This window comes from Crinia signifera, chromosome 1 (genome assembly GCF_055691185.1).
Source record: "Crinia signifera chromosome 1, ASM5569118v1, whole genome shotgun sequence".
NCBI classification, from domain to species: Eukaryota; Metazoa; Chordata; class Amphibia; order Anura; family Myobatrachidae; genus Crinia; species Crinia signifera.
Genome location: NC_139217.1, coordinates 373,681,854 through 373,708,853, shown reverse-complemented (window position 1 = coordinate 373,708,853; position 27,000 = coordinate 373,681,854). Strand labels below are relative to the sequence as shown.

General features: G+C 41.3%; 2 protein-coding genes across 11 annotated transcripts in view; both read left to right on the top strand.

The window, feature by feature from the left end:
• CLIP1 (CAP-Gly domain containing linker protein 1) overlaps nt 1-6,969 on the top strand; it is a 99,984-nt gene extending 93,015 nt beyond the window's left edge. For all 10 annotated transcript variants that reach the window (XM_083151332.1, XM_083151335.1, XM_083151330.1 and 7 more), the window contains 4 exons: nt 1,027-1,186; nt 1,691-1,746; nt 4,102-4,229; nt 4,942-6,969. In XM_083151332.1, the coding sequence (XP_083007458.1) occupies nt 1,027-1,186; nt 1,691-1,746; nt 4,102-4,229; nt 4,942-5,167 (570 nt within the window). In that variant the 3' untranslated portion in view covers nt 5,168-6,969. The remainder of the gene's footprint in view (nt 1-1,026; nt 1,187-1,690; nt 1,747-4,101; nt 4,230-4,941) is intronic.
• Nucleotides 6,970-16,798: 9,829 nt separating this feature from the next.
• On the top strand, nt 16,799-26,743 carry LOC146010940 (uncharacterized). Its single transcript, XM_083151323.1, has 4 exons — nt 16,799-17,220; nt 22,154-22,283; nt 22,818-22,951; nt 25,426-26,743. The coding sequence occupies exons 1-4, from the start codon at nt 16,918-16,920 to the stop codon at nt 26,227-26,229; spliced, it is 1,371 nt and encodes a 456-aa protein (XP_083007449.1). The 5' UTR covers nt 16,799-16,917; the 3' UTR covers nt 26,230-26,743.
• The last annotated feature ends 257 nt before the right edge of the window (nt 26,744-27,000 follow it).

Here is a 27,000-nt window from a genome sequence, read left to right as displayed (position 1 = left end):
CGCGTTGACTGGCTTTTGGATGTAGGACTACAACGACATCTAATCATGATGCGTCCTATGCCCCGGGCACCGATTATCTGGACTAGCAGATGCGCGGTCCGGATTTTCAGGTAATTAACCATCAATGCCCGGGAGGGTAAGCTGGGTTAGCGGGGCAGCAGGAGGCTTGTGTAAAACCATGGTGCCTCCCGCTAAATGCGGGAGGGTTACAACTCCAGGAAGTTCCAGCACCTGCTTTCCCCTGGGTGACGCTGACAGCAGCAGCTCAACGTTTATTTCACTCTGGGCTCCGCTGTGCTAGCTGTGGGTGTGCCGAGCTCACTGACGGTGCCGCTGCCTGTCTATAGTTTGACAGGTGCCGGCTGCAGTACGCCAACAGATGTAGTCGGGTATACACATGCCCGAGCCCCAGCGAGCAGGGGAAAAAATGCAAACATTGAATAGAGTGGACCTAAAGTCGAGCTAACAATCTGTGCGGTTTGCTCGACTAGGGGAGAAAACTCTTTCTCGACTGGGGAGCAAAACGAAAGAAAAAAAACCCCCAGGCAAGAAATAAACCACATTGAATATGCGAGCTCATAAATAATACCCAAAATCGGTCGAGCTATCCATCAAGCTCGACAACCCGCACACCTCGACAGACATTGAATACCCCCCTAAGGCTGGCGTAGCCATCTCCAGTCCTCGAAAGCTACCAACAGTTAATGTTTTCCAGATCTCCTCACACAAGTGAAGTACTTAGCTCCAAATGTGGATCTTTTAAAATGTGTTAGTGAGTAATGAGTGCCCCTGTGCACAAGCTAGGTGCTCTGGAAAATGTGAACTGTTGGTAGCTCTTGAGGACTGGAGTTGGCTACCCCTGGACTAAGGCAATGCCATACAGCTTGGGAATGCCTCCACACATTGAGCTTTTATAGAGAGTGCTACAAGAGCTACCTTCTCCTGTGCATCCATGCAGCATTTTCATATACAAGGGAAACAAATTTGCGTTATTCCAAACAATAATTATTTTGATCGTTTTGCTAGGTTACATTATTGCGGGGTGAAAATGAGTCTGCAAGAACGTTACAGCTGGCAGTGAAGTCACTGGAGTCTGAAAAACTCAAGTTGGAGCAAAAGGTACAAAATTTGGAGAAGGAACTGAAGGAGAACAAGGCGCAGCTTATCAACTTATCAAACTCATCAGGTACGTAGCACAGTCATTGTGCTCTTCCATTAATATGGATTCATTTTTACCCCAAATCCATTTTACAGGACAAAGCAATAAAATTACTTTTATGAATATATTTATATTTGAATTGAATCATGAAGTTTATTAGGTTCATTTTGTTTATACATTATATACTGTATTGGATAAGAATGGGTATAAGCAACCATCAAGAAGGAACCTTTTGAATAGAAGAAATAAAATATATAAATAAAACCCATTTCCATAGCAATTTTTACCCAAGATATTTAGATGACACAGTTTAGTACCTCTGTGCAGTCTGTGTGGAAAGCTGAATAATATAATAAATCCCATAACTGATAGAATATTTCTTCTTTTCACATGGATCTTCCCCATGTTATATATGGTTAAGTGGTTTGTAAATTCTCCATAATATAATTTTTTTCTATGTATAAGTAGATCCCATGACACTTTGACTTGTTGTGTAGGCATTTTTTAATTTTCACTTTACATTTAACTTAGGTGATGCATCCTTCAGCAGCCAGTACCAGGAAGATAGCACGTCCTTGGAAAGTCAGGTATACATTTATCAGCAAATTATACATGTAAATATTGTGTTGTTTATATATTCATTGACAGAAAACTGATTTGAGAATGGTGTTTAAAGTTCATCTTATGGTAATGTTTACTAACTTTGATGCCAAGACACATGGCTGTAAAAGATGCAGGGGGCTGTAATATATGCAGGGGTGTAAGGAGGGCAATCCTGCTAGAGCACAAGATCCAGGTGCTGAAAACTTCAGAGGGCGCTGTGCTGAATGGACCCTTGCCCATGGTGCAGCTCACCTAGTAGCCTGGCCCAGCCAGCGCTAAACTATCAATGTGGAACCCAAGCTGGGAATGCACATACATTCGGCGAAACAGCAGCATGACTTCATAGGTCACGTCACAACACATCGCCTCTGTCGGCATTAGGTTGCAATGAAAGGTGATGGGGCTGGATTTTTTGGAGTGACTGGAGGCTGGTCTACTGTGATTAGATCTGCAGCTATCTATAACATCTTCTGAATGGGGAAACAATGTTTGATATATTTTTTTTTTCCTGGATGTGGGGGAAATTAATAATTTTTTCATGTGGGAGCCTGTGAGTGTTTGTGTGCTTTTGTGTGGGGCAGGTGTGCTCAAACCAGTCCTTAACATCTACCAACTTTGAATGTTTTCCAGACCTCCTGTGGATCTGTAGAATCTGGCAGTTAGAAATGATTGCAGCACATGTTTGAAAATGTCATAGTACTGACTACTCCTGTGCAACTACTGGGCTGGAAAACGTGCACTGGTGGTAGATCTCGATGGCCGGTTTGCTCCCCCCGGCCATATGAAAGCACACAAACACTCACAGGCTCCCACAGGAAAATAAAACCTATTGATTCATTGTCCCCACAGACAGAAAAAAAGGTGTATTATCTGGGCGCCTGATATATCGTATCGCACGCCACTACTTAAGGCATGCGATGAGATGCGATTGTACCTCATTTTGAGCCTTTCCCGGAAGGAGTGTACAATTTTAATATCGCAACGCATGCCTTAACTACTATAACATTGTACAGGCACCCTGATGCCTGATTACAATGTTAAATGCACCCCCAGACCCGATTTTTGATTTGTACACCCACCCTGATTGGTGATTACTATGTGAAATGCGCCCCCCCCCCCCCCATTGTTAACGCCACCCCAGTATCAACGCCAACCGAAGCGTGGCGAGCGCAGCGGTACACGTCCTCCGACCTTTTCATACTCCCACTATCCACGTCGGCGTGGAGTTGAGGATATATAGTGTGGCGAGCCACTGAGCCCGAAGTGTGGCGAGCGGACGCGTATTACTTCACATGTATTCCGCGTCCCCTCGTGGGGCTCGCTGCACTCGCCATGCTTCGGGCTCGGTGGCTTGCTACGCTCGCCACACTATATATAATCAACTCCACCCCGACGTAGATAGTGGGGGTATGAAAAGGTCGGAGGACGCGTACCGCCGCCCCTCGCGGGCTCACCGGGCTCGCCACGCGTTGATAGTGGGGTGGCGTTAACAATGGGGGGCCATTTAACATAGTAATCACCCATCAGGGTGGGTGTACAATCAAAAATCGGTCTGGGGGGGCATTTAACATAGGAATCGGGCATCTGAGTGCCTGTGCGATTAAAAATCGGGTCCAATCGCGTCGCATTGCATGCGATATGATTGTATGCGATGCAAAGCGATTTTTTTTAACGTGTGATGAAAAAATCGGGCGCCCAGATAATACACAAGTACCGAAAAAAAGCAAGGGGGGGGGGGGGGTGTTCATAGTAGCCCAGATTCTGTGTGTACACATTGGAAAGATGTTGATGTAAGATGAAACAATCATGTAGGTCCTTCATTAGCATACTACAGAGCAATAGCGATACTGTTAACTTTGATGTGTAGCTCATCAATCCTGATGGCGTCCCTAGTGACTGTAGGAGTGCACATACTTGGCATTCACACTGAGCAATATGCCCAATTTGTTCCGATAGATGGCCGGTTAAGACACATTGGGCCAATATCGCTCCAGTGTGTATCCCGCTTAAACTTTGCTACAAAAGACTAGTAGCTGCAACAATAATTCAGGGCAATAGCACTGTATCAACACATAAATCAAAAGAATGTTGGCTCTCTGAATCAAAATACAAATCTGAGAGTGCCCTCTGATCACCAAAGCATACACAGGAGCAGTTGTCCTCCTTTTTTTGTTTGTGTGATATTTTGTGTTCCTGCATGCTAAAATGATTTAATAAATAATATCTATATAACAATGATGATCTATGATTCAAGATGGCAAAAAAAAATTAAAATCAGTGTTCAGATAGAGCCAGAGCATGATTGTTTGTTTTTTATGCTTTTCCTTCCTTTTTTCTAGATCGATTTTCTCAATTCAGTCATAATTGATCTTCAAAGAAAAAATGAAGATTTAAAAGAAAAGATTGACAAAATGGTTGAGGCATCACTTAATGTCAACAATGTGGACGAAATGGAGAATTATGACAGGTATTACTTGCAATGCAAATAAAAGTCTATGTATACATTATTAAATATTGCTATTTACAACAAGAGCTGGGATATAGTAATATATACTAGCCTGCAAACTGATTATTCACTTTAGTTTTTAAAATAGCTTTTTAAGTAACCTGTATTTAAATGTCAATACCTTTGATACATACTGAATGTGTTTTTTAAAATACTGTTTATTCAGTATTTAGTGTACATTGCATATGATCAACCTAATCAACCCTGCATATAGGGAAAAAAAAAACAATAAATGGTGTAAATTCATACCAAATATATTGTCTCTTTACACTTTGCCAAGCTTTTTAGATGATGATGATGAACAATTCTGTAGTAAAATGCTATTGTGAACTTTGTATCCGTAAGGCTGACACAGTGTGTGGGTCAACAGTTAATAGGTTGACAATAATAAGATAATCATGGTCAAAAGATTGCCACAAGCAATAGATCGACATGACACATGGAAAGGTCGGAACTAGTATTGACTATTATCCAGTTTGGACCTTGTGCATTTTGACCTTTTAGGATCCACCTAGATATTGTCGCTATACCACAGCCTGGTAAAGATGTGCCATCTGCTCACAATGAGGAGCAATGCTGAATTTTTTTTTTAGTCGCCCAATGTGACAAAAACAGATCAAGCTGCATTTTCCATGTGTAGTGCCTAAATCTAACTACTCCCTCTGTATTTCAGTTTAAATGGTACTCAAGCCAAGAAAAAAGTGCCCCCTCGTCTATTCTGCGATATCTGTGACTGTTTTGATCTCCACGACACAGAAGACTGTCCAACACAGTCCCAGTTGCCTGACTTACCTCATTCCAACTTCCATGGCAACAGAAAAGAGGAACGACCATATTGTGACATCTGTGAGGTATTTGGACACTGGACAAACAGCTGCAATGATGATGAAACCTTTTAATATAAAGTGTCTACAGTACCTGATGGTCTCCATGTTGGAGATATCATCCACACCAGCATTCACTTGCACATGCTTCCAGAAACACTCTGCAAACATTTACTACTTTATTTGCAATGCATATGGTTTCCCTGCGTTGGCTAAACTTGGGGCTGTTGCTGTAAACCAATGAATTCTGTGCTCAGCTTTGCGTCGTCATACCATTATAAGGGCTTGCAAACTGATTGGATCTAGGGAGTGAAACCTCATATAATCTTCGCCTCTGTTTTAAAAAAAGTCACCAGATGTCAGTACATGTATGTTATTCTTATGTTCTATATTTGCACTACTGTATTTACATTTGTACATTTAAATGCCTTCTGCCCATGACACTGGATGTAATTGACATATCAGGCTTTCATTTTATTTTTCACCTACAGAAAATGTGGTGAGGAAGTAGAAGAAAAATACAGGTTTAACCAATGATATAAATGCTTACAGTTGCACATAAAATCTAAACCAATGAAAATCAATGCTGTTAAGAAAAGTGTCCACAGGAAATATATCTGTCTGACATACCTGGTGTATCAAAACCGGAATTCAGTGGTGTAGGATGTAATGGTAACATTCTGCTGACACATCTATGCACCAGATGAAAGACATACGAACTACAGGTTTTTTTTAACAGTATTGATAGTATGAATTATACAGTGTAAAAATATAATGTATTATCCATGTTTTATTTGGTATTCACTCTCAGTAGAGCTACCTATACAAATCTGAGTATTGCTGCCAGCCACTCTGTTTTACTTGACTGAGATATTTAACAAAAAAATATATATAATATTTAACCATCATGTATGAAAACTCAACTCAAGTACATCTATGGGTCAAATGAATGCTGCCCATTCAAGATCTGAAAAGAAACTTGTATTGTTTTATCCCTTTTTATTGTCCCCTTTACCAGACTATGGTACAGCGTGACATCTTATTTTTAATAACCTGCTGCTGACTGTTCTCAGCTGGGCAGTTTGAACACTGACCACCTGTAGACTTAAAATCTTTAGACCTCTAACAAGTTGTGAGCCGTTTCTCATTTTTCTGTTGTCCGAAAGCCTTAGTTCTGTTTGTATCTCGGACGTCCTCCTAAACCCTAGATGCGTCACAAACCATATCTCCGATTACAATTTTTACATTTGTAATTGATCATTGGATTTTTTATCTCCTGATCATTCTTTACATAATATAAACTAGTGCGGTATTTCTCTTTCAATGTTTCTTCTATTTTTCTGGAATAATTTATCCCCTCCTTCCACTTGGATCAAAATTGAAATATGAATATTCGTAAAATAACTTTTCTTGACACCTTATATTGTACAAATTTGTTTATAGAATGTTACTAAGTTAATAATAAATTAGATTGACCAGGAAATTTATTTGAATATGTATATGAATTGGTTGTTGCATTAGTGTATAGTAAAGGAATGGATGATGTAAATATACATATTCTCGCAAAATAAAGGTTTAAAAAGTTATTAAGAGCAACAAAAACTTTCTATCAATATAATGTATTAATATCCAGTACATATTTATTGTCCATGTAATATGTTTGTTCTTAAGTGGGTTTTCTTATATTGAGAATTCTGTACCTGGCTCTCCATGGATGAATTTGTAATGGCTATTTAAAGCTGGATTAATTTTAGCTAATTTGCTAATATTTTGTGTAATATAAAAGTACAGGTATAATTTGTCAAAAAATCTGTAGACCTCTTTTTGAAAGGCAACAGCTGCATCTTAGAAAAATAAATAAAAATCACAAAAACCTGTTTGTCTGTTTCCATAGTAACATGTATTTTATGATTGTGAACAATAGTGCCAGGATAATGGTAAGTTGTACATTTATGTACATCACAAATACAGAGATGAGTAGCACTTTGGAATTGAGCCCCTGTCTGTGCTGCGTAGAGCAGTGTTTCTCAAACTCTGTCCTCAAGACCCCACACAGTTCATGTTTTCCAGGTCACCCAACAGGTGCACTCATTACTGACTGACACATTTCAAAAAAATCTACAGGTGGAGCCAATTATTTCACTTGATTCTGTGAGGAGACCTGCAGAACATGCACTGTGTGGGGTTCTGAGGACCGACTTTGAGAACCTGTGGTGTAGTCAGATGTAGCTCTGCATCTATTGCCAGTAACATATCTGCAATTTTTTGCAAATGGAGCTTGTGACTGAATGTACAAAGACTGCAATGCTAGACTCACATACCGATTGGTATGTTTTTATATGCAACTATCAGTCTCACCATTAAAATGTACAACAGCCATCGTCTGAATATTGTCTCCCATAATGTGGTTATAAGACAGTCCATCGCTGTGCATCCGCTTACAAACCTCCGTTGCCATCCAAGTATGCTTAATACCTTTACAACTGTTGTGTGGTTTATAAATTGAGGCATATGAATTTTGGGCACAGATTTGTGCCATAGTCTTTATTGGGGACACTGAGGCATATTAAATGGAGGCACTACTGTGTGACAGGAATTTAGAGCACTGGTGTGTGTGCCATATTCTTTTGAGACTGATGGGTGGCGTATTCTGAATGTTATACTGCTCTTAACAAATTAATTTGGGCATTACATGTGGTGTAGAGGTGACACATTGTGCCTTTATCAAGTGGGCACTGCTGTTTGGTCTGCAGATGAAGCAGCCGATAGAACCAGGGGTATGCGCATGTGCCAGTTCCAAAGCCTGTTGTCTGCATTGTACAGGCACCAGGACCATGATTTCACTTCTATGGCCTGTTGCAGAAGCAGCTGATAGAAGCTGGCCGCATGCGTAGCACAGAGATGGGCACTGGTCCCAGTGGCTGAGATCAGACACTAACACGCTCCACAGGGGGGGTGTATGGGGGGATGTGGCTGCCGCCGATGCCCTCCACTTTGGGGTGTGATCTGGCCACCTCCGGCAGGTATGCCTGCTCACAGCTCCTTTCTTCTTCTTTGCCGCTGCTGCCCTCCTCTGCTGCACAGTACCGGTCGGCACCCTAGGCAAATGCCTAATGCTGCCTAGTGGTGGTGCCGGCCCTGCCTCTGATCACTATACAAGCTCTAGGAACTCTGAGGCAGCGGTGGTGGCAGCAAAGACCTGAGGGAGCAGCAGTGGCGGGGACAAGGAGAGGGCGCGGCTGCGGGGGAGCCTGCATCGCGGACAACGGCAGCTCCCCTCCTATCATAAGGTAGGAGCAACCGCTGGGATTAATGATAAAAATTAATCAACAAGAATTTAAAAATATTTTTATTTTAGTTTTGCTCAGAAAAAAGGCAGTGGTTCTCAAATTGTTCATGATTTCCAGGTCACCTAGCAAGTGTGCAAGTGTATTTATTACTCATGGACACATTTTAGAAGATCCACAGATGGAGGTAATTTTTTCACTTGTGATTCTGTGAGGAGACCTGGAAATTATGAAGTATTTGTGGTCCTCAGGGCAGTGTTTGAGTAACCCATGTTATAGGTTTACTTGGCAAGAAACCCTTAACGTTACTTAATCCTGTGAGAAGAAAATGCGATCCTCCATTCAAGGTAAGGATTCAAGTCTGGACACCCCTAAACTAAACTGAAGATGCCATTCATAATAGCGATGTAGTGTATGTGAAATGATACATTGGGCATTTCTTACAGGTTTATTTACAGTTTCTTATATAGCGCAGTAAATTTCATTGCACTTTACAATAGGAAACAGTGATAAAACAAACTGGGTAGTAACAAACAGTCAAAGAGGTAGGAGGGCCCTGCTCGCAAACTTACAATTACAGATGCATGTTGAATGAGGTTGTGATGCCCATAGCAACCAATCCTATTCTGTCTATGATTTTATGGGATGCAATAGAGCACAGGTTCTCAAACTGGCTCCTCAGGACCCACACACAGTGCATGTTTTGCCGGTCTCCTCAGTTAGCTCCACATGTGGATCTTTTCAAATGTATCAGTCAGTGATGAGCGCACACCTGTCGGGTGACCTGGAAAACGTGAACTGTGTGGGGTCCTGAGGACAGAGTTTGAGAATCACTGTGATACAGAAATGTTAGACATAATCCTGTTGGTTGTTATGGGCAATGTCACCTCTTTTCATTTTTAGAAGCTTTAGTAAATTTACCCCTCAGAGTACACCGCAAAACTGAGAAACACTGCTCGTACCCTGACTCTCAGTGGTGCTCTGAGCCTTTATTTTCCATATTACACAACCAGGAGCTAGATCATGGTGACGTGATTCATTCACCGCCACCTAATTACCAACTGAATCCGTCATTTGCTGGATTTATAAGATGGGACTGGTGAATAATCAAGATGTATACGTACAATTATGTTTTTGGAATGTGGGTCAAAACTGGAGCACCCGGAGAGAGCACACACATACACGGGTAATTAAACAGACCAAGTCAGACAGGACCTTGGCTGACCATGAGCTGGGCAATGTAAGTCTACAATGGTAGTCACAACCTGTCTGCCAATAGTATTTAGTATTAGAAAATGTGTGTAATAGTATTCCCCCCACATTACATTTATATTCACATTATCTTCAATTTTCATGTGCTCCTTAAGGGGCAAATGTATCAATAGTATTTAGACATTTGCAGCAATAAGAAATTTAGCATTTTTTTAAATGAATGAAAGAAAACATTCAGGGACGGGTCCCAACCTGCGATGTTAGAAGTGATTGTATTAGTGGTCACTTCAATGCTCCTCGGAGCTTCTGCACATGCATGGTCTGCTGACCATGCCAGGGAGCGTTTTGGCAATGGTATCACTGTTGTATGTCTGATTGTCCGCTCTCCTTTACTGGCTATCCCTTTATAGAATTCAAACACATCATCCTTACATAATAAAGCATTTATTTACTCCTCCACCAACCTCATCTATGTCCACACTCCCTCCTTCCTCTGCTCCTTCTCCAACTACAAGACTTCTGCTCTGCTCCTTCATCGTCTTCAAAGCAAGTCTTCACGAAGTCTGATTTTTTTTTTCCCATAGTTAACTGTTCACCTTAAGACAGGCCATTTATTAAAGACTATCAGCACCTCTATTTAATATTATTATGGTTTATATGGCGCCACAAGGGTTCCGCAGTGCCTGACAATATATAGATGAGCAAAAGAACAAAACAAGAAAATAGTGATTTACGGCACAAATGCAAATTACATGGTAAATAAAAGACCATTGCAGCAGCGGACACTGATGCAATTATAACAGTGGCAGAGATATATTCTAAGAAAAACACATGAGTAGAGAGAGGGCCCTGCTCGTTCGAGCTTACACACTATCCCTCCTTCTACACATCTTTTCAGGGCCATAGGGTGGGGTCTGCATGCAGTGCGGCAACTTCACTGTCCCATGACTCTTACATCATGGCTAACTGGATACCTTGAATGGCATCTTCAGCGATTAGTGCTGTTTGGAGTGTCGAATGGATTAACTAGGTAAGCTATTTCACCATGAGCAGAGCAGCCCAGGTGAGAGTTCTACAATTTCTCCTTCTTGCCTCCCTACCCTGCAACATGACTACAGGTTGTGGTATGGGCATGAGAACTCCCTTCATGTAAGTTTGTCTTTGTTTGAAATGAATCTGCATTGTTTAAAAATGCCGCTGGACTGTTGAATCCATGACCGTTATCGAAACAACCGACAGAAAAATGGACCTGCCATTGAATAGGTCAAATGCAAGTTCGTCCTAATCTTGTCTGAAATGGATGATCCTTCTCCCTGGCGGAAATATTAGTATAGTTTACTCGTACCCCCCCCCCCCCCCCAAACACCCTTTTTTGCCAAGGGCTGTTTTTCCTTCCCTGCTACTTCTGGCACAATACGTTCCACTATGTTTTTCCAGCAATATTTTGTTTTTCTATTTCATGATTGTATTTTGTTTATTTTCATGTTTACCTCTTATATGGTGCTCAGTACACCTTATTTGTGCCTAACAAATAAGATAATAACAATTAGAAAATTAGCTGACTATTTTTGCTGCCACTGAATTCCTTGGACATTGGGAACAGAGATTTGCGTTCTGATTTTTAATGAATACGAAGGTGCTGAAACTATGTTACCACTCTGTTTAAGGTATACATCAGTGGTTCCCAAACGCTGTCCTCAAAGACACCCAACATTGCACATTTTTCAGGTCTCCTCACAGAATCCCAAGTGAAATTATTTGCAACACCTTTAAAACTGTGTTGAAGAGTAATTTGAAAATCTGCGCGCCTGACTGATAATCTGGTACTGTATGAGAGCAAATGTTAATTGTAATTCAGGCATTAGCTTCCAGTCATTTGCTCACAAACCAAGGAAAATGGACAAAAACTTTCAAATTGTTTAAATCAAACCGATTCTATTACAGTACCCTGTCCGAGCGACCGTTTTTGTCTATTTCCTGATTTTGGGATCAAATTATTGAATTCCAAATTACATTTGCTCACAACCAGTACCAGGTCTTTATTCCATCCAACAACCTAGTTTGATGAAAGCTGGTCTAGTGTATGGCCAACTTAACATTTTACTGGTAAGCATATACTTACCAACTGTTCTAATTTAGGTTAGCACAGTCATGAATCAAGCATCATCATTATCATCATCTGTGTTCTTATAGTCAGATTGTTGGACGGATGATCTGTTTACTGCTGTTCTGCCCATTGATGAGCAGGTGTTGTGGAAACACTTGGGAATATTGAGGGCACAGAGGAAGTTATTAGGCACCTCTACTTTTACATGGCCAAGACTTGTGACATGTATTTTTGACATGGTGTCCTTTTTTGTGCTCTTGTGACATGTTAATGTACTCTTTTGTCCCTGATGTACAGTCATACATTTGAATGTTGGCATCTGTATAGGTTGTGATACTACCTGGTGCATTTGTATGCACAACCATCAGCTCCGCGAGCACTATTGCTGGTGTAAATGTTCCATCTGAGTATTTCCTCCAATGCAAAGTGAGTGGTTGTGGTAGGTAAACAAACTTCAGTGATAGTCCCATAACATGGGACCATACTTGCCTACTTTTGTTAACTATTTTCAGGGAGATTATAGTCGGTAGTAGAATTTTCCACAGCGCCCCATTGAGGGGGCGTGTCATGCTCCACCCAAAGGGCGTGTCTCGTTCCATATATGGAAAGATTGTGAAAAGAGAATGTGAATGTGGCACCTAAAGGGTGGATGTGCACTGCTGAGAGGAATCTTTTAAAATTACATATCCAAATGTAGATGAGCCCCAAAGCAGTTAGTAAGAGCTACTATACTTGGTAAAGTGCTGGGAAATGGTGCTTAGAATTCAATGTAAATGTATCTATCTCTCATTCCTTCATTTCCCCAAAAATGTAACAGTGTAATGTGGGCTGGGTGAAATGAGGGAGATTGCTAGACTAATGAGGGAGAGAGGGAGATGTCTGCTATTTCAGGGAGTCTCCTGCAGAATGCAGGAGGGTAGGCAGCTATGCATGGGACATAGGGACAGATGTATCAAGCTTCAAAATGTAATCAAATTGAGAGTGATAAACAACCAGCTCCTACCTGCTTTGTCACAGGCTGGGTTTAAAAAATTAGATAGGAGCTGATTGTTTATCACTCTCCATTTTATCACTTTTTGAAGCTTGATACATCTGACCCATAGCACCATCTGTTTAACCACCTCCCAGGAATACCCAGCATCTTTCCAAGATGTTTCTGATACATGCATCTCCATAGCAACAGAGCCTTTGTGTGTGCGCACATTCGGCAAGTTGCACTAAGCTTCAACAATTGATGAAGTGGAGAGTGATAAACAATTTTTCAAATACAGTCTGCAACATATGAGTTAGGACAGGGGTGGCCAGATTTTTGTGTCCCGGGATCTACTTTTAGTCCACATATTTAGCGGAGATCTACCATTGTCACGTACATACATACCTACATATATACATACATACATACCTTCATACATACGTACGTACATACATACATATATGTACGTACGTACATATATATATATATATATATATATATACATACCTACATACGGTATACATACATACATACATACATACATACATACATACATATGTATGCTAGGCTGATAGCATACACAACCTACCGAACAGTCTGTATCACTGGAACTATGACCACAGCCCACAGTTATCTCTCCAGAGCTTTCAGCAATCCACGTGGGATCGTGCCTATATTATATGCAATTCAGAGTTTAACATCTTCCAAATGTGACACAGAATTAATATAGTTTTTCTTATTTATTTTTTTACTTTCGGTCAGTTATGTAATTATTGTCCGTGATTGGAACCTCTGCAGTGTGAATCCTGTTCAACCCCTTTCACATCGCAAAATGCAGGGTCGCACTGGGACTTTGAAATTGTTCAGTCCCTGGGCAACCCTGCATTTTGCTCTGTTCACATCCCCTCAGCGAACTGCCAATATTGCCGGTTCTTCAACATCACCCAGGGGCGTGGCAGAGCATCATCGGGGGAGGTGGAGGAGGCAATGCTTAGTGCTGGCGCTGCTCCAAGCACTGCCTCCTCCATTGTTGTGAACGGGAAATGGGTCTCTCAACCTTATTAACCCGTTCACACCGCAAAGCAACACGGCAATGAACTGGTAAGAACCCTTCTTTTTTACCGGTTCATATTGCCATGTTGCTTTGCAGGACCCGGTAACCCCTTTCACATCCCACCAATTACCAGGTCGAACCGGCAAGAAACCGGCATGAACCTGGTAATCACAGTAGGTGCGATGTGAAAGGGGTATAGGTTGCTTCTTATTTCATGTCCTATTATCATGTATTGCTAATTGCATATTGTAACCTACATAGTGCACCCAAGATGGCCGCCTCGCCTGGGACTCTCCTGTGTAGAAAGAGCCGTGACTGGTTCTGATAATTTTGCAATGATCTCTCCCAATCCCAATGTGCGTAGGAGGAATAATCCTTGGCATTGATTACACAAAATGTCTGTCACACCTTTGTATTTTATTTATTATTTCTGTATTCTCTGAAAACCTAAACTTCTGTAATACATGTTCATGTTATCTGTAACGTGTCTTGTGCCGAATTGGAGAAAAATACTGTAGAAATATAATTCTTCTTCCTCTTTCTCTTCCTCCTTTGTTAAATCTTAATACCGACTTGCATTATTCACATACAACACATACAAATATAATGTTTCCCTACCAAACCTTGAGCGCATATTAGTCGGATGCATTGATTCATTACTCCATAAGCTCCGCCCATTTGTATGGTCACCTCAAGGCGCATGTGTAGGTTTGGGGAACCGTGCACACTCGCGACCTTACGAGTAGAAATACGCTAGCGAACAAACTTGTGCAGAGTAGTCGTAATGTGGGCATATGGATTGGCGCAGTCACAAAACTGGGCACAACTGGGCGGTAACCAGGGTGTATACTGGGGTGGTGACTACATGTGCTGGGTGGTGGCTTTGCTCCACTGTGAGAGCGCTCGGACTGATTGAGCTTAAAATCATTCGCTCAGTAAAAGTAAGTCTCACGCCTCGCAGGCAAGCCGATTCTCGGCCCCACATTCGCACGGCCGATCAACACGGACAATTGCTAAATAACCTACACACAATGGCCCTTATTCTAGGTTAACTCTTTCTGACAAAATCTTTCATAAGGTGGGTACACAGGTACAGATTTTCTGTCTGATCTATCTGGTAGGAACAAAAACCTGGAAATGTATGGGAGCATATGACAATCATAAATTTCCACCCAAATGCAGGAAAACAGAAAAAGAAATATGCTTTGATAAATTTGTTATATCAGAACGATTAAACAATTTGTCTGACTGATAACTGTCTGTTTTCAAGTGTTTGGGAACAAATTTTTGATTGTCATATGCTCCCATAAATTTCCAGGTTTTTGTTCCCACCAGATAGATCAGACAGAAAATCTGTACGTGTGTATGCATCTTTAGATGGGGTTTTGTCCATCTAAAGATGCATGTGCACTGCAGGTGAGGCAGGTGTTACTTGTGCAGAGATAATTAGATTTGGGTGGGGTTTTACTTCAAAGTAAGATCTATATTGCAGTGTAAAAATAAAGCAGCCAGTATTTACCCTGCATAGAAACAAAATGACTCACCCAAATCTAATTCTCTCTGCACATTTTAAATCTTCCCCACCTGCAGTGCACATGGTTTTGTCCATCTAAGAAAGATTTTGTCAGAAAGAGTGAACTAGAATAAGGACCAATATACACCCATGCAGCATACAAGTTTCTCTGCTATTAGTTATTTAATCACATATATAAGAATGGTAGATGCTATATGTGATTGAATTACTAATAGTATTACTAATACTGGCCATAGTGACCGTCAAATGAAATTGGTTTTATATTGTTAGATTTTATTTTGTATTTGAATTGCTTTGATACCTTTATGTTTATTTTTGGATTACATTTGATTTCTATTTTAGCGCAGTCTGTCTTTTTCTCTCTTTGTGTTCTTTCTATTTGTGGTCCAAGTACCTGCATCTGACTGCTGCCTGAACAGAATATTTGTGATAGCTCATAATTTGTTACACTGTGATCCGACAGCGCACAGCCATTTTCTTCTGTTATAGGATCTATTAGTCAGTCAGCGACTGATAACCAGGACACAAGCACGGAACCTTTCGGGTATTGTATCATATTAACGGAGCAGGCGGCGGCTGTACTCCAGCAGCATCAGCCTGCAGCCACCGTACCACCCATATCAGACAATTAAACCCCACACACTACAGCCAGGAGTCGCTCTTGGTGTACTTGGTGCTGTGAGGAGCCTCTGTGCTGGTAAGCCCAGCATATGTGGGTGTGGGGCCAGACTGATATATAGCAGCTGCAGAGGACTCTTCACAGCGTTTCGGTAATGTCATGACATCAGGGGCACGCAGCACTACCGGGAGCTGGCGTTCTGAAATGTCAGTTGTTCAAGTTCACGTGTATTTTGTTAATTTGGCCGTGATCTACCAGCGGATGCCCCAAGATCTACTGGTAGATCAGGATCTACCTTTTGGCCAGGTCTGAGTTAGGAGCTGGGTGTTTATCACTCTCCACTTTATCAATTTTTGAATCTTGCTGCATCTGGCTCATTGTAACACAGGCACCATAGGAGTTTTTAGGGATTTTTGTCTGCACAACGTAGCAAAATAAAATGCTCAACTCTTTGAACATTGACATTGAGTGTGTCTGTTTTTGTTTCATGTGCTAAATCGGTTTACTTTATTATTTAAATTTGCTTAGAACATACTGTACCTTGAGGGGACTATGTAAAAACCGGACCGGACTAAACTCCGGACCGCCGGACAGGACATCAAAATCTGCAGTCCGGAGCTTGTAGGGTCCGGTCCGGGGGGTGTCTTGTCCGGGGGTCCCTGTGATAGCTATTACCAGGGACATGGGAGAGGGGAGATTACAGCCTCCTCGTGTGGTCCGGACCGGCGTCCGGTTTTGCTACTTGCCCGGACCATACAGGGAGGCTTTATTCTCCCTCTCCTTCTCTACCTGGTGACAGGTGTCACAGGCAGCCCCCCCCTCGGACTGGACACCCCCGGACAGGACACCCCCCCCGGACCGGAGGCTACAAGCCCCAAAATTCAGAGTTTGTTGTCCGGTCCGGCGGTCCGGGGGTTTTGTCCTAGTCCGGTTTTCACCCATACCCATATTTGAGCTCAGACGTGACCGTCTACTAGCATGTTTTGCCATCACTTAAAATGGCTGATTACGCATTTGCGGCGGATGTTTACATCGGGATATGCGTTTCGCGAGAGCTGGCGGAAGTAAGGTGATGTTTGCCATGCAATGCGGTTTGTTGCTCCCTGGCTCAACTCCATACACTAACACGAGAGTGAGAGCTCCGCCGCTCCGGGCAGGCAACTCTGTAACTGCTCTCACCGGTATCTCCGTATTCCCGGCAGTCCGTTCGCCGTCCTGGATAATGTCGGGAGATACCAGAACGCTGCAGTTTCCAGAGTGGGATACTGGGAGGAGAAGGCTAAGATATATGTTCCTGTGTCCCCCCTGCTCATTTACCTTATATCATGGACAGAAAGTAGAGGTTCGTATAGAAAATTATGTTATAAGACTATGTTGCCAGGAATAGGAATACACATTTAGATATAATTGAAGGGAGTGAAAGAAAATCTCACAAGCAAAAGCATCTGCATGCATCAATTGCTAAAATCCAAAATGTGCCAGTGCTCTCATTTCTACATCTCACTTTCCCTGGACTCTAGTGCAGAATATATAGCTCATTGTTATCTCTTTACCCCAACCCGTCACACCTTGTTATGCACACTCCTCCTCAGGAAGCACTGCCCTCACTAAAGTCTCCATCCATTGCCTGAAGCCTTTCCTATATGTCAGTCATCCACGGTCCTCAATTACTAATCACTAACATGGGCATCATTATAGCATGTACCTTAAGTGCCTTCTCTACATACTGGGGTAGATTGAGTGCACCGTTCATTAAAGTGCCCTGCATCTTTCAAATCCCCTGCAGTTCCTCTTTCCTGCCTGTAGTGTCACTCTCTGCTTTGTGGTGCTTATACCACAGGTCTGGTCTGCATATCAGTACTGAAATAGTACTATATCACAGTACTAGAAACACCATAGCTGAGCGCAACATCCCAGGCAGGAAAGAGGAACTACATAGGTTTTGATGCAGGGTGCTAGAATGACCACTAGGTAAATGTATGATCCTCACATTATGTATGCTGATACCACTTCTCCCCATGTATGAAGGCAAGGGATGCGGTTCTGCTATTCACATAATGGCACACTGAAATGCTAGGCAATTTATGAATGGTCTATTGTTCCGACACCTGCCACAGTGCACAACCATACTGTTACTCAGAAGGACAATTATGGACCATTGTACATCTGATTAGGGATGGGACATCGAAAGAAAACATCGGTCAAATGATGTTTTTCAACATTGGTTGCAAAACATCATTTAGACCTAAACATTGGTACTGTGAACCCGATGTTAACCGATGTTTCGATATTTTAAAAAATAAACTGGTTACCAAAGCATATAATACACTAATAAGCTTCTGAAATAATAAATAATCCCTCTATTAAGTTTATCTTGTTGGAGGCTTACAGTTTATACACATACAATGGATATATGATTCATGTTTTGTGGTAAATCAAATTTGTTACGGAAGGAAAAAAACATGAAGCATTAACAATCAAAACTTTATTGCAACAACTCACAATCTGCTATTTTTACCTAGATTTTTAACTGTAGCAACAGGCTAATAACTTACTGTATGTTGATCATAGAAAATAGCAAAAAAACTGTACACACAGTGCAACATAGAACATACTACATCGTTACTTAGAATAACCATCAGAACAAAGACGCTGAAGCCAGTGCAACTGCAAATTAATGTTTGAAACACGTCTGCATTTGACAAACCAGCCCCCATCCCCTCCGTCAAATAGAAACTACTGTACATGTCACTCAGTATCTGCGTCCGCTGTTACTAATAAATCACTGCACATATGCAGTGTGACTGACATTGCATTTCAAATAAATAAACTGTGCAAATGTCTGCATCCACAACTGAATCAGGCCCTTTGTAAGGTGCTGTGATATGCTTGCTGCATAATAATAAATCAATTGAAAGATTGTAAGCTTGCGAGCAGGGCCCTCATACCTTTGACTGACTGTAAATACCCAGTTTGTTGTATCACTGTCTCCTATTGTAAAGCGCAAGTGAATATGCTGCGCTATATAAGAAACTATTAATAAATAAATAAATATGAAGGGAGTTCACCACAATGTCAATACTAGTGACTATCATATTATACTATTCACTCTAGCACCCGCTATCTCTGAAAACCCATGCAGTTCCTCTTCCCTGCCTGGAGTGTCGCTGTCTGCTGTAGTGCTTCTAGCACAGTGTGGTCTGTATATCAGCACTGATATGCAAACCAGACCTGTGCTAGAAACACCACAGCAGACAGCGACTCACTAACAGCACCAGTTGCAGTGAGGCAGGGGTGGGGCTGTCCTGTATGCTGCTGCTGAATGGCTGGCCAGACTGTCTTTCACTTTCAGCTACCACCCACAGCAGCAGCACACAGCCACACACACATATGAAAGCCCAGCCAGCAGTGATACTGTCATGTTTGTTAATGGATTTTTTTTTTATCAGTCTCTTAAGTTTTTAATGAATATAAATCAAGGAGAGAGTGAGCTGGCTGCAAAGCATTGAAAGCAGCACACATTGACACACAAAAGAAAAAACATTGGAAGATTGAGAAAAACATCGGGGGAGAAATCTAGCGATGTTGATGAAACATTGGATCCTCAACATCACAGGGTTAAACATCGAACATTGGAACCATAAATCCGATGTTACCGATGAAACATCATATGATTACCCATCCCTACATCTGATATCTGAGTCTTCTCACACTAAGGGTGGATCTCAGATGCCTTCAATGGGTGTCTCCGTATAGATCCAGGCAGTTGCAACATTTGCATATTTTAAGTGTAGCTGTATTGGCCTGTTATTATACCCCATTTACACCAAGGAATAACCCAGGTCAGCATTGGTGTAAAAGGCGCCAACCCAGGTCCAGTAACACTGGTCTCCTACCCAGGTCCTGACCAGGGTTGAACACTGGTTGGACCTGGGTCGTAGGCGGTGTAAATGGTCCCAACCCAGGTTGGGACATCCAGGTAGTGCTGAAAGGATACCAGAACTGCTGGATGCCTTTCCACAGTGCGCTGCAGTGGCAAAAGACAGCAGCCAGGAAGGATATGAGCAGTGCACACAGAATTCATAATTGGATGCAGTATCATTTATATATTTTTTTTTTGGGGGGGGGGGGGGGAGGCTGGGGGGAGCACATGGCAGATTCGGTCTGCTGCTGCAGGGGAAGGGGCTGGGGAGAGCACATGGGTGATGCTGCACTTTTATACCGCTATGTAGGCTTGAGCACTGAATAAAACTTTTTGAAAAATATTTTACAAAGTAAACAAACCAACATTTTTCAATGCTAACTTGTCATGTCTTTTTTAATTTTTATTAAAATATTTGAAGGAAGGTTGGATGGCAGTTTATTGGTCCTAAAATGGACATTTTTAATGTCATCCATAGGGAAAAGCAGGGCAGACCCAGGTTCAGTGTAAACGGTGCAAACCTGGGTCCGACCTGGGTCACAGTGCTGTGTAAATGGGGTATGAAGCTGGGTTCAACCCTTGAAACTCCCGTGTTCAAAGACCAGGGTCCGACCAGGGATTTTGGTGTAAAAGGGGTATAAGTTACAGTTGAAAGTAGCCTTTCAAGCTTGGTATCACCTTTTTCAATATGTACAGAGTAACAAGTGCAAATAAGACTGTTTAAATACCAAACAAATTATGATACTTATGGTTCCGTTGCACGGGGCGGCTCCACGATGTCCAACCGAACTTCCTGTAGCTGTCGGATGTGTTAGCTCAGCTTAGTCCGGGTTTGTTGTTTGTCCAGCTTCTTAAAACACATATTTTATATGTATTTTCATTATGTATTTTTTCAGAGACAGCCTCCCTGTATGGAGCGGTTTAGCATCTATGATAAGAACAATGAGATTTTGTTGCTTAGCAACATAACAACAAACCCGGGGTAAGTGGAGCAATCACACCTCCACCCCCGACTTCCACTAGGTACAAGAAGTTCGGATGGACGCCGTGGGGTCGCCCCGTGCAACGGAGCCATGATTATCACAATATGTTTGGTATTTAAAGTCTCATTTGCACTTGTTGCTCTGTATACCTTGAAAAAGGGAATACTAATGCCCCAAAATGTGTATGCCTCCACCTCACTTTCCCTTCAATGGGACCCAGCAGTGTTTTGGACAAGCGTGGCACGCCGCACTTCGTTCACATTGTGGTCTCGCTGCGGTAAGCAGCAATAATAAAGTGGGACATATCTGTACAGTAGTACAAAGTAGGCAGCACTCACAGACTTTATTGTGACCTTTCAATAGCTACAGTATGCCCTATTTGTATCTGAGACCAGCATACAAATATATTTTACACCCTCTTCTGAATTCCAAGCACAAAACAATGGAACTTGTATTACCAGAGAATGAACATTTTCTATTCAAAGGCGCTTTAGTGTTTGCATTGGACATGCGTGTTCACATGCTGGATTTGTGCATTCAGACTCTGGTAAATCCCTCTCTTGTATTTTATTTGTAAAATCGGTACTTGTGTATTTGCAGGGCGCCCAATTTACATACGTACGGCACCGTAGGAAAATCGCATTGCATGCAATTTTCCTGTGCAATGGGATGCGATGCGATGTGATTTTTCAGTGTATAAGCACCCATACCATGAGATGTGATGGTACTTCATTTTAAAAGAACCCATGCACACCCCCACTATCCACATCACCCCGAAGCGCGGCGAGCGGACGCGGTTACACATCCTCCCGTCCATTTCATACCCCCACTATCCACGTCAGCGTGAAGTTGATTTTCTAAAGTGTGGCGAGCGCAGTGAGCCCGAAGTGTGGCAAACCCTGCGGATTACTTTACATGTATTACGCGTGCCTTTGCGGGGCTTTATAAAGTCACCTCCACGCCGATGTGGATAGTGGGGGTATGAAAAGATCGGGAGGACGCGTACCGCTTCGGGGTGACATGGATAATGAGGGTGTGCATGGGTGCATTTAAAATGAAGTACCATCACATCTCATGGTATGGGTGCTTATACAATGAAAAATCGCATTGCATAGAAAAATTGCATGCGATGCGATTTCACTACGCAGAATAGCCCACTAAGCAAATAGCTTAGTGGGCGCCCTGCTAATACACAAGTACCGTAATATCCTAATTATTCAACAAAAATTGTGTGTATATGTATACTGTATCCGGTTTTATAAATGCCAACTCCACTCCAGTTATTTTGTAGGTTTGAGTGGAAACATTGGGCATGTTGAAGACCAAATAAACCCTTAATTAACTGATTTTTGCTTTCTTTTATTTTGCAGGACAACATGATTCCAGTCTTTCTAGGTACTGATGTTGTTTCACATACAGGAACTAGAACAGAAAATCATCCAAAAATCCATGCAAAGTTTGCAAAGAAGGGACTGTCAGCGAAACTTCAATTTAGCTCTGGTAACAAAGATCTTCTCTTTTTATTTAAAGATGTACTATAATCAGAATGGGATATTTATTTATTAAAAGACCCCATATTAGGCTTTTAATTAAGGGCAGCTGTATAAGCTGCTGTTTAATGGTGTTTCCTTTGGGTATACAGTAGATTTAGTTCTCTTGAGGGTCGATATTAAGTAAGGGAAAGCTGATTTTTGTTGGTTATACATCCCAACACAACACCAGTTTCAAGTGTAACGCCATATCTATTAAAGATGACCTTCTAGGCTTGTTTGAGTCAGATTACTTTATGACAAATACTTATTTTATGCAAAACATCCATTCATAGCCGTGCGGGCGAATTTGCCCTGTGAAGGGGGCGGAGGTCTGTGTGGGCGGGATTTAAGAGACACGCAGCACTGCGAACTTCTCAGCATTGTGTATCAACCAGAATCACCCCTTAATGCGATAAGTTAAAATAGGTTTAGCAAAACCGATTTTATTACATAAGCAGTTGCTAAAGCATAATACATTGTGATATTATACATCTTTTTACAGATTTCAAGTTTGAGCGGCTGCGATTACCTGGTGGACTGAATAACTTGTGGTTCTATAGTATTCAGGGACTTTTTAAAGTAGCTTTTGACATGTATAGCAGAGAAGAACAGCTGGCAGTCATTGAGAGTCTTCAGGTAACTGATTGGTTAGCCATCTGTTAGCTTGAATGATTGTGTTATAGTACAATATATATCATTTGATTCCTTTTTTTTTATTTTTCTATTCTATGACACCAGTGAAGTTAAATAAGGAAGAAATAATGCATAAATTAATATTATGAAATCCAGAGTATTCCTCAGCAAACATCACAACCAAAGGAGGTTCTTAAGTAATTATCTTATGATCTCATCACACTACCGAGACAGAAGCACGAAAGCTGGCCATACATCAGAGCGATATGGGGCCTGAATGCACGATTCCGACGGGTCAGGAGCAATTGTATGCAAATCGTGAGGTATATTGGTGTGATGCTCGGTCCCACACTGATCATATGTGCTACACGTATGATCAGTTGGGATGGCTTGCGGTCAAAAGCAGATCGTATGTGTTATAGCACACCCGATCGATCGACCGACCGACCAACCATACGATCTGCATGGTATGTAGGTTCATACAGTTCTAGCTGCTGTGTCAGATCTCTTCTACTATAGTCTCCAAGAAATTATTAGAACTGGAAGTTGTCACTGCCGCTTTTGAGACTTTGGGCCTTATTCTAGTTCACTCTTTCTGACAAAATCCTTCTTAGATGGACAAAACCATGTGCACTGCAGGGGGGCAGATGTAAAATGTGCAGAGAGAATTAGATTTGGGTGAGTTATTTTGTTTCTGTGCAGGGAAAATACTGACTGCTTTATTTTTACACTACAATATAGATCTCACTTTGAAGTAAAACCCCACCCAAATCTAATTATCTCTGCACAAGTAACATCTGGCCCCCTGCAGTGCACATGGTTTTGTCCATCTAAGAAGGATTTTGTCAGAGAGTGAACTAGAAAAGGGCCCTTTATCACATCCTCAGTTATCTGTCACAATTAGGGTTACCACCTAGTCCCTTTAATTCCGGACACATATTAATTACACAGGTTCTGTGGCTGGCTGACTTCAAGACTCCACTTCACCTGATTTTAAACTGCCACAGAACCTGTGTAATTAACATGTGTCCGGAATTAAAGGGACTAGGTGGTAACCCTAGTCACAATCCATTATCAATACTGGGAGAATGCAGGAATAAGATGCGCACACAGGTTCGCCTTGTTATCTGAATCTGTATTTTTCTCGTTACACACAGATTTTGTAGGTAGAAACAAGGAGTGGTTGGTTATACAAATGGTTATAAGCGTCATTCCTGGGAAATTGAGAATACACATTTTATGGCGTAATGATAAAGTTTAATTTTTTCACATTCTGTTCCAGTGGTGTCAAACTCATGGCCCTCCAGCTGTTGTGGAACTACATGTCCCAGCATTATTTGCCATAGTTTTAGCAAACCATTATATAAAATCTGTGGCTGGGCATGCTGCAGGTTGCCATAGGGGTTTTCATGCTGGTTGCATTTTGCATTGGGGGGTTTCATGCTTGTTGCCCGGGGGTATTGTATGCTCGTTGCCCGGGGTTTTGCATACTCGTTTGCTGCTCACCTCCTTTGCTGATAGAAGGGCACATAATGAAGCGGTTTTACCAGTTAAAAAAATAGGCAGGGTGCTGCGCCCTGCAAAACAAAGCTAAAGTAAACACTACTGTTGTCTATTCACCATTATTATCTTTATATATGTCTAGTGTCCATTTGTGTGTCTCCAAAACACTGCCATCTGTTGGCAGTGGGTGAAACTACATCTCTTTCTCTCTTACACATGCACAAACACAGAGGCAATCACAAGGTAGCAGACTAGCTTTGAAAGCATATTTACATAAGCTAAATTTTATTGCTAGGCATAGCCTCTTGTATTTTATCTGAGGTTGGTGATGTTTAAGATGTGTCTTTTGTAAGTTACATACGTGGAGGGACATTGAGGTTTTCATTTATTATGCAGGACTCAATCTGGATACACACCTTCAAATGCATCTATCCAATATATTTGTTGGGAACAAAAATCTGGTAATGTATGGGAGCATATGAGAATCTAAAATTTGCTCCCAAACACTTAAAAACAAACAATTATTTAGATAAATTGGTTAAAGTTGTTTAATTTAACATCTGAATACTCATTTTTATCCATTCAGTGTTTGTGATCAAATGGTTGATTGTCCTTTGTTCCCGTACATTACCAGAATTTTGTTCTTACCAGACAGATTGAACAGATAAATCTTTATGTACCCAGCTTCTGTCAGTGCAGAATCCTATAACTACGGTACTTGTCAGCACTCCTATTTCTTTGAAAAACAGAGGTTTGGTATAGGAAATATAGTTGTATGAACGTGCCTCCTATATACAGATTTATTGGTTTGTATTAATAAATTAAATCTTGAGGTAATTGTGACATAGTGTGTTATAAGAAGTTTGGTAACACAAAGAGCACTCTCTATCCTTTTGCTATTTCCCATGGGTGCATCCCACATTTCTGTATTGGTTCCCAGCCTCTGAAACGTCCTATATTTCTGCTTGTTTCAGGAGCTTTGGAAGTCTCACCTTAAAGATGATCCTCTTAACAAATCTTATGACCTAAATATCTGCCTCGAAGACAGAGGGTATGTATTACCAATCTATAACCAGGCAGAGGAACTTAAAAGCCATGACCAAATAGGCTGTTCCAACAGCCCTACCAGTGATATTCCTAGGGTTCTCCGCAGTGTTCCAGCAGAACACAACTACTGTATGACCAAGTGTGATGGAGCTAAGATACCAGAGGTTAATGTGGGCAATGACTTCTTTATTCAACGGATAAAATGTCTGTGGGGCATATGTTCTAGTACAGTAATTAACTTTAATGGACAATTAATGAAGACAGTTGTGGCTTTATTAGATGTTGTTGAGCAAGCATTCGGTGGACACAGGTACTTGGATAAGATGATTACAAGCATTGTGGAACTTCTGGAAGCAGCAAGTCATTTGCAGGACGATACAGAGAAAGAGGGCAACTCTGTGTATGACAACCGATTGCTGCTTGAGGTTAGCAGCTGGCTGGGAAACCGGTTTCACTGTGAGAACGACCACATAAGTCAACAGGTGGAAGAGTTTAAGAGGAAACACATAGATCGCATCTCGGACTTACCGCCTGCTGAGGAACTGATTGCTGCTTTATTTCCCAATGCCATGAAAGTTTTTTTACTCAAATGGATGGGATTGTACGACGACGCTTCGGTGTCTAAACTGCAGAGTGAATACCCAATTCTACTTCTTATTTTGGAATTTGCAAACCGCAATCTTATCACAGGAGTTGCTCATGTGTTATATTCCACTTTGATATGTAAATAGTAGTACTGTATTGAATGACCGTGACCAGTCATTTAAGTGATGACTCCTACTCACTGAATATTTGCTGATCAGATCTTCCTTCAATGTTCTAAATCAGTTACATACAGTATGTTTACATTTCTGCACAATGCCAGATTGTGGAGGTTTCGATCGTAATGTTAATATCGCTTTTAATTTATTTATTGTTAATGTGGTTCTTAACAAGGGTTACAGTAACTTTTTTTTTTTATTATTATTATAATACTTTTAACTCCCTCACATTTGTATGCCTCTGGTTTATTTGAAGTGGATGGGTATATAAATCCCACAAGGCCCATCATACATCTAATCAAAAGGTTTATAGCAGCATAACACATGGGCTTTGAATGTGCTAATTTTGTGTGTGACCTGTCCTTGTTAATCAGGACAGAGCTTGATATGATGATAATAGTAGTATCTGGATGTTAGAAGTAAAAAAAAAATATAGATATTTGCAGAAAGCAACAGGCTACCCAGGTCATGAGAAATAAAAGGAAAGTTTTATATATTCCTGGTATGACAATTATATATATATATATAATTTTTTTTATTTTTTTTTTATTGAAGTTTTTAATATAAAGAGAGATGATAACAAACATAAGAATTTGGGATTGTTGTCTGAACACTACAACAGACAAGGACATGAAATCATAGGTCCAACAACGTAGAAACATAAACAAACATTAAATTGTACAGTATACAAGGAAGTACTCGGCAGATAGCTAGTTGACTAAGGACTGACAGCCAGGCAAA

Coding starts and splice junctions, on each gene's coding strand:
- LOC146010940 (XM_083151323.1), top strand. CDS start 16,918: ATGCGTTTCGCGAGAGCTGGCGGAAGTAAGGTGATGTTTGCCATGCAA. Junction 17,221..22,153: donor ATCATGGACAGAAAGTAGAG/GTTCGTATAGAA, acceptor TTTATTTTGCAG/GACAACATGATTCCAGTCTT. Junction 22,284..22,817: donor GAAACTTCAATTTAGCTCTG/GTAACAAAGATC, acceptor ATCTTTTTACAG/ATTTCAAGTTTGAGCGGCTG.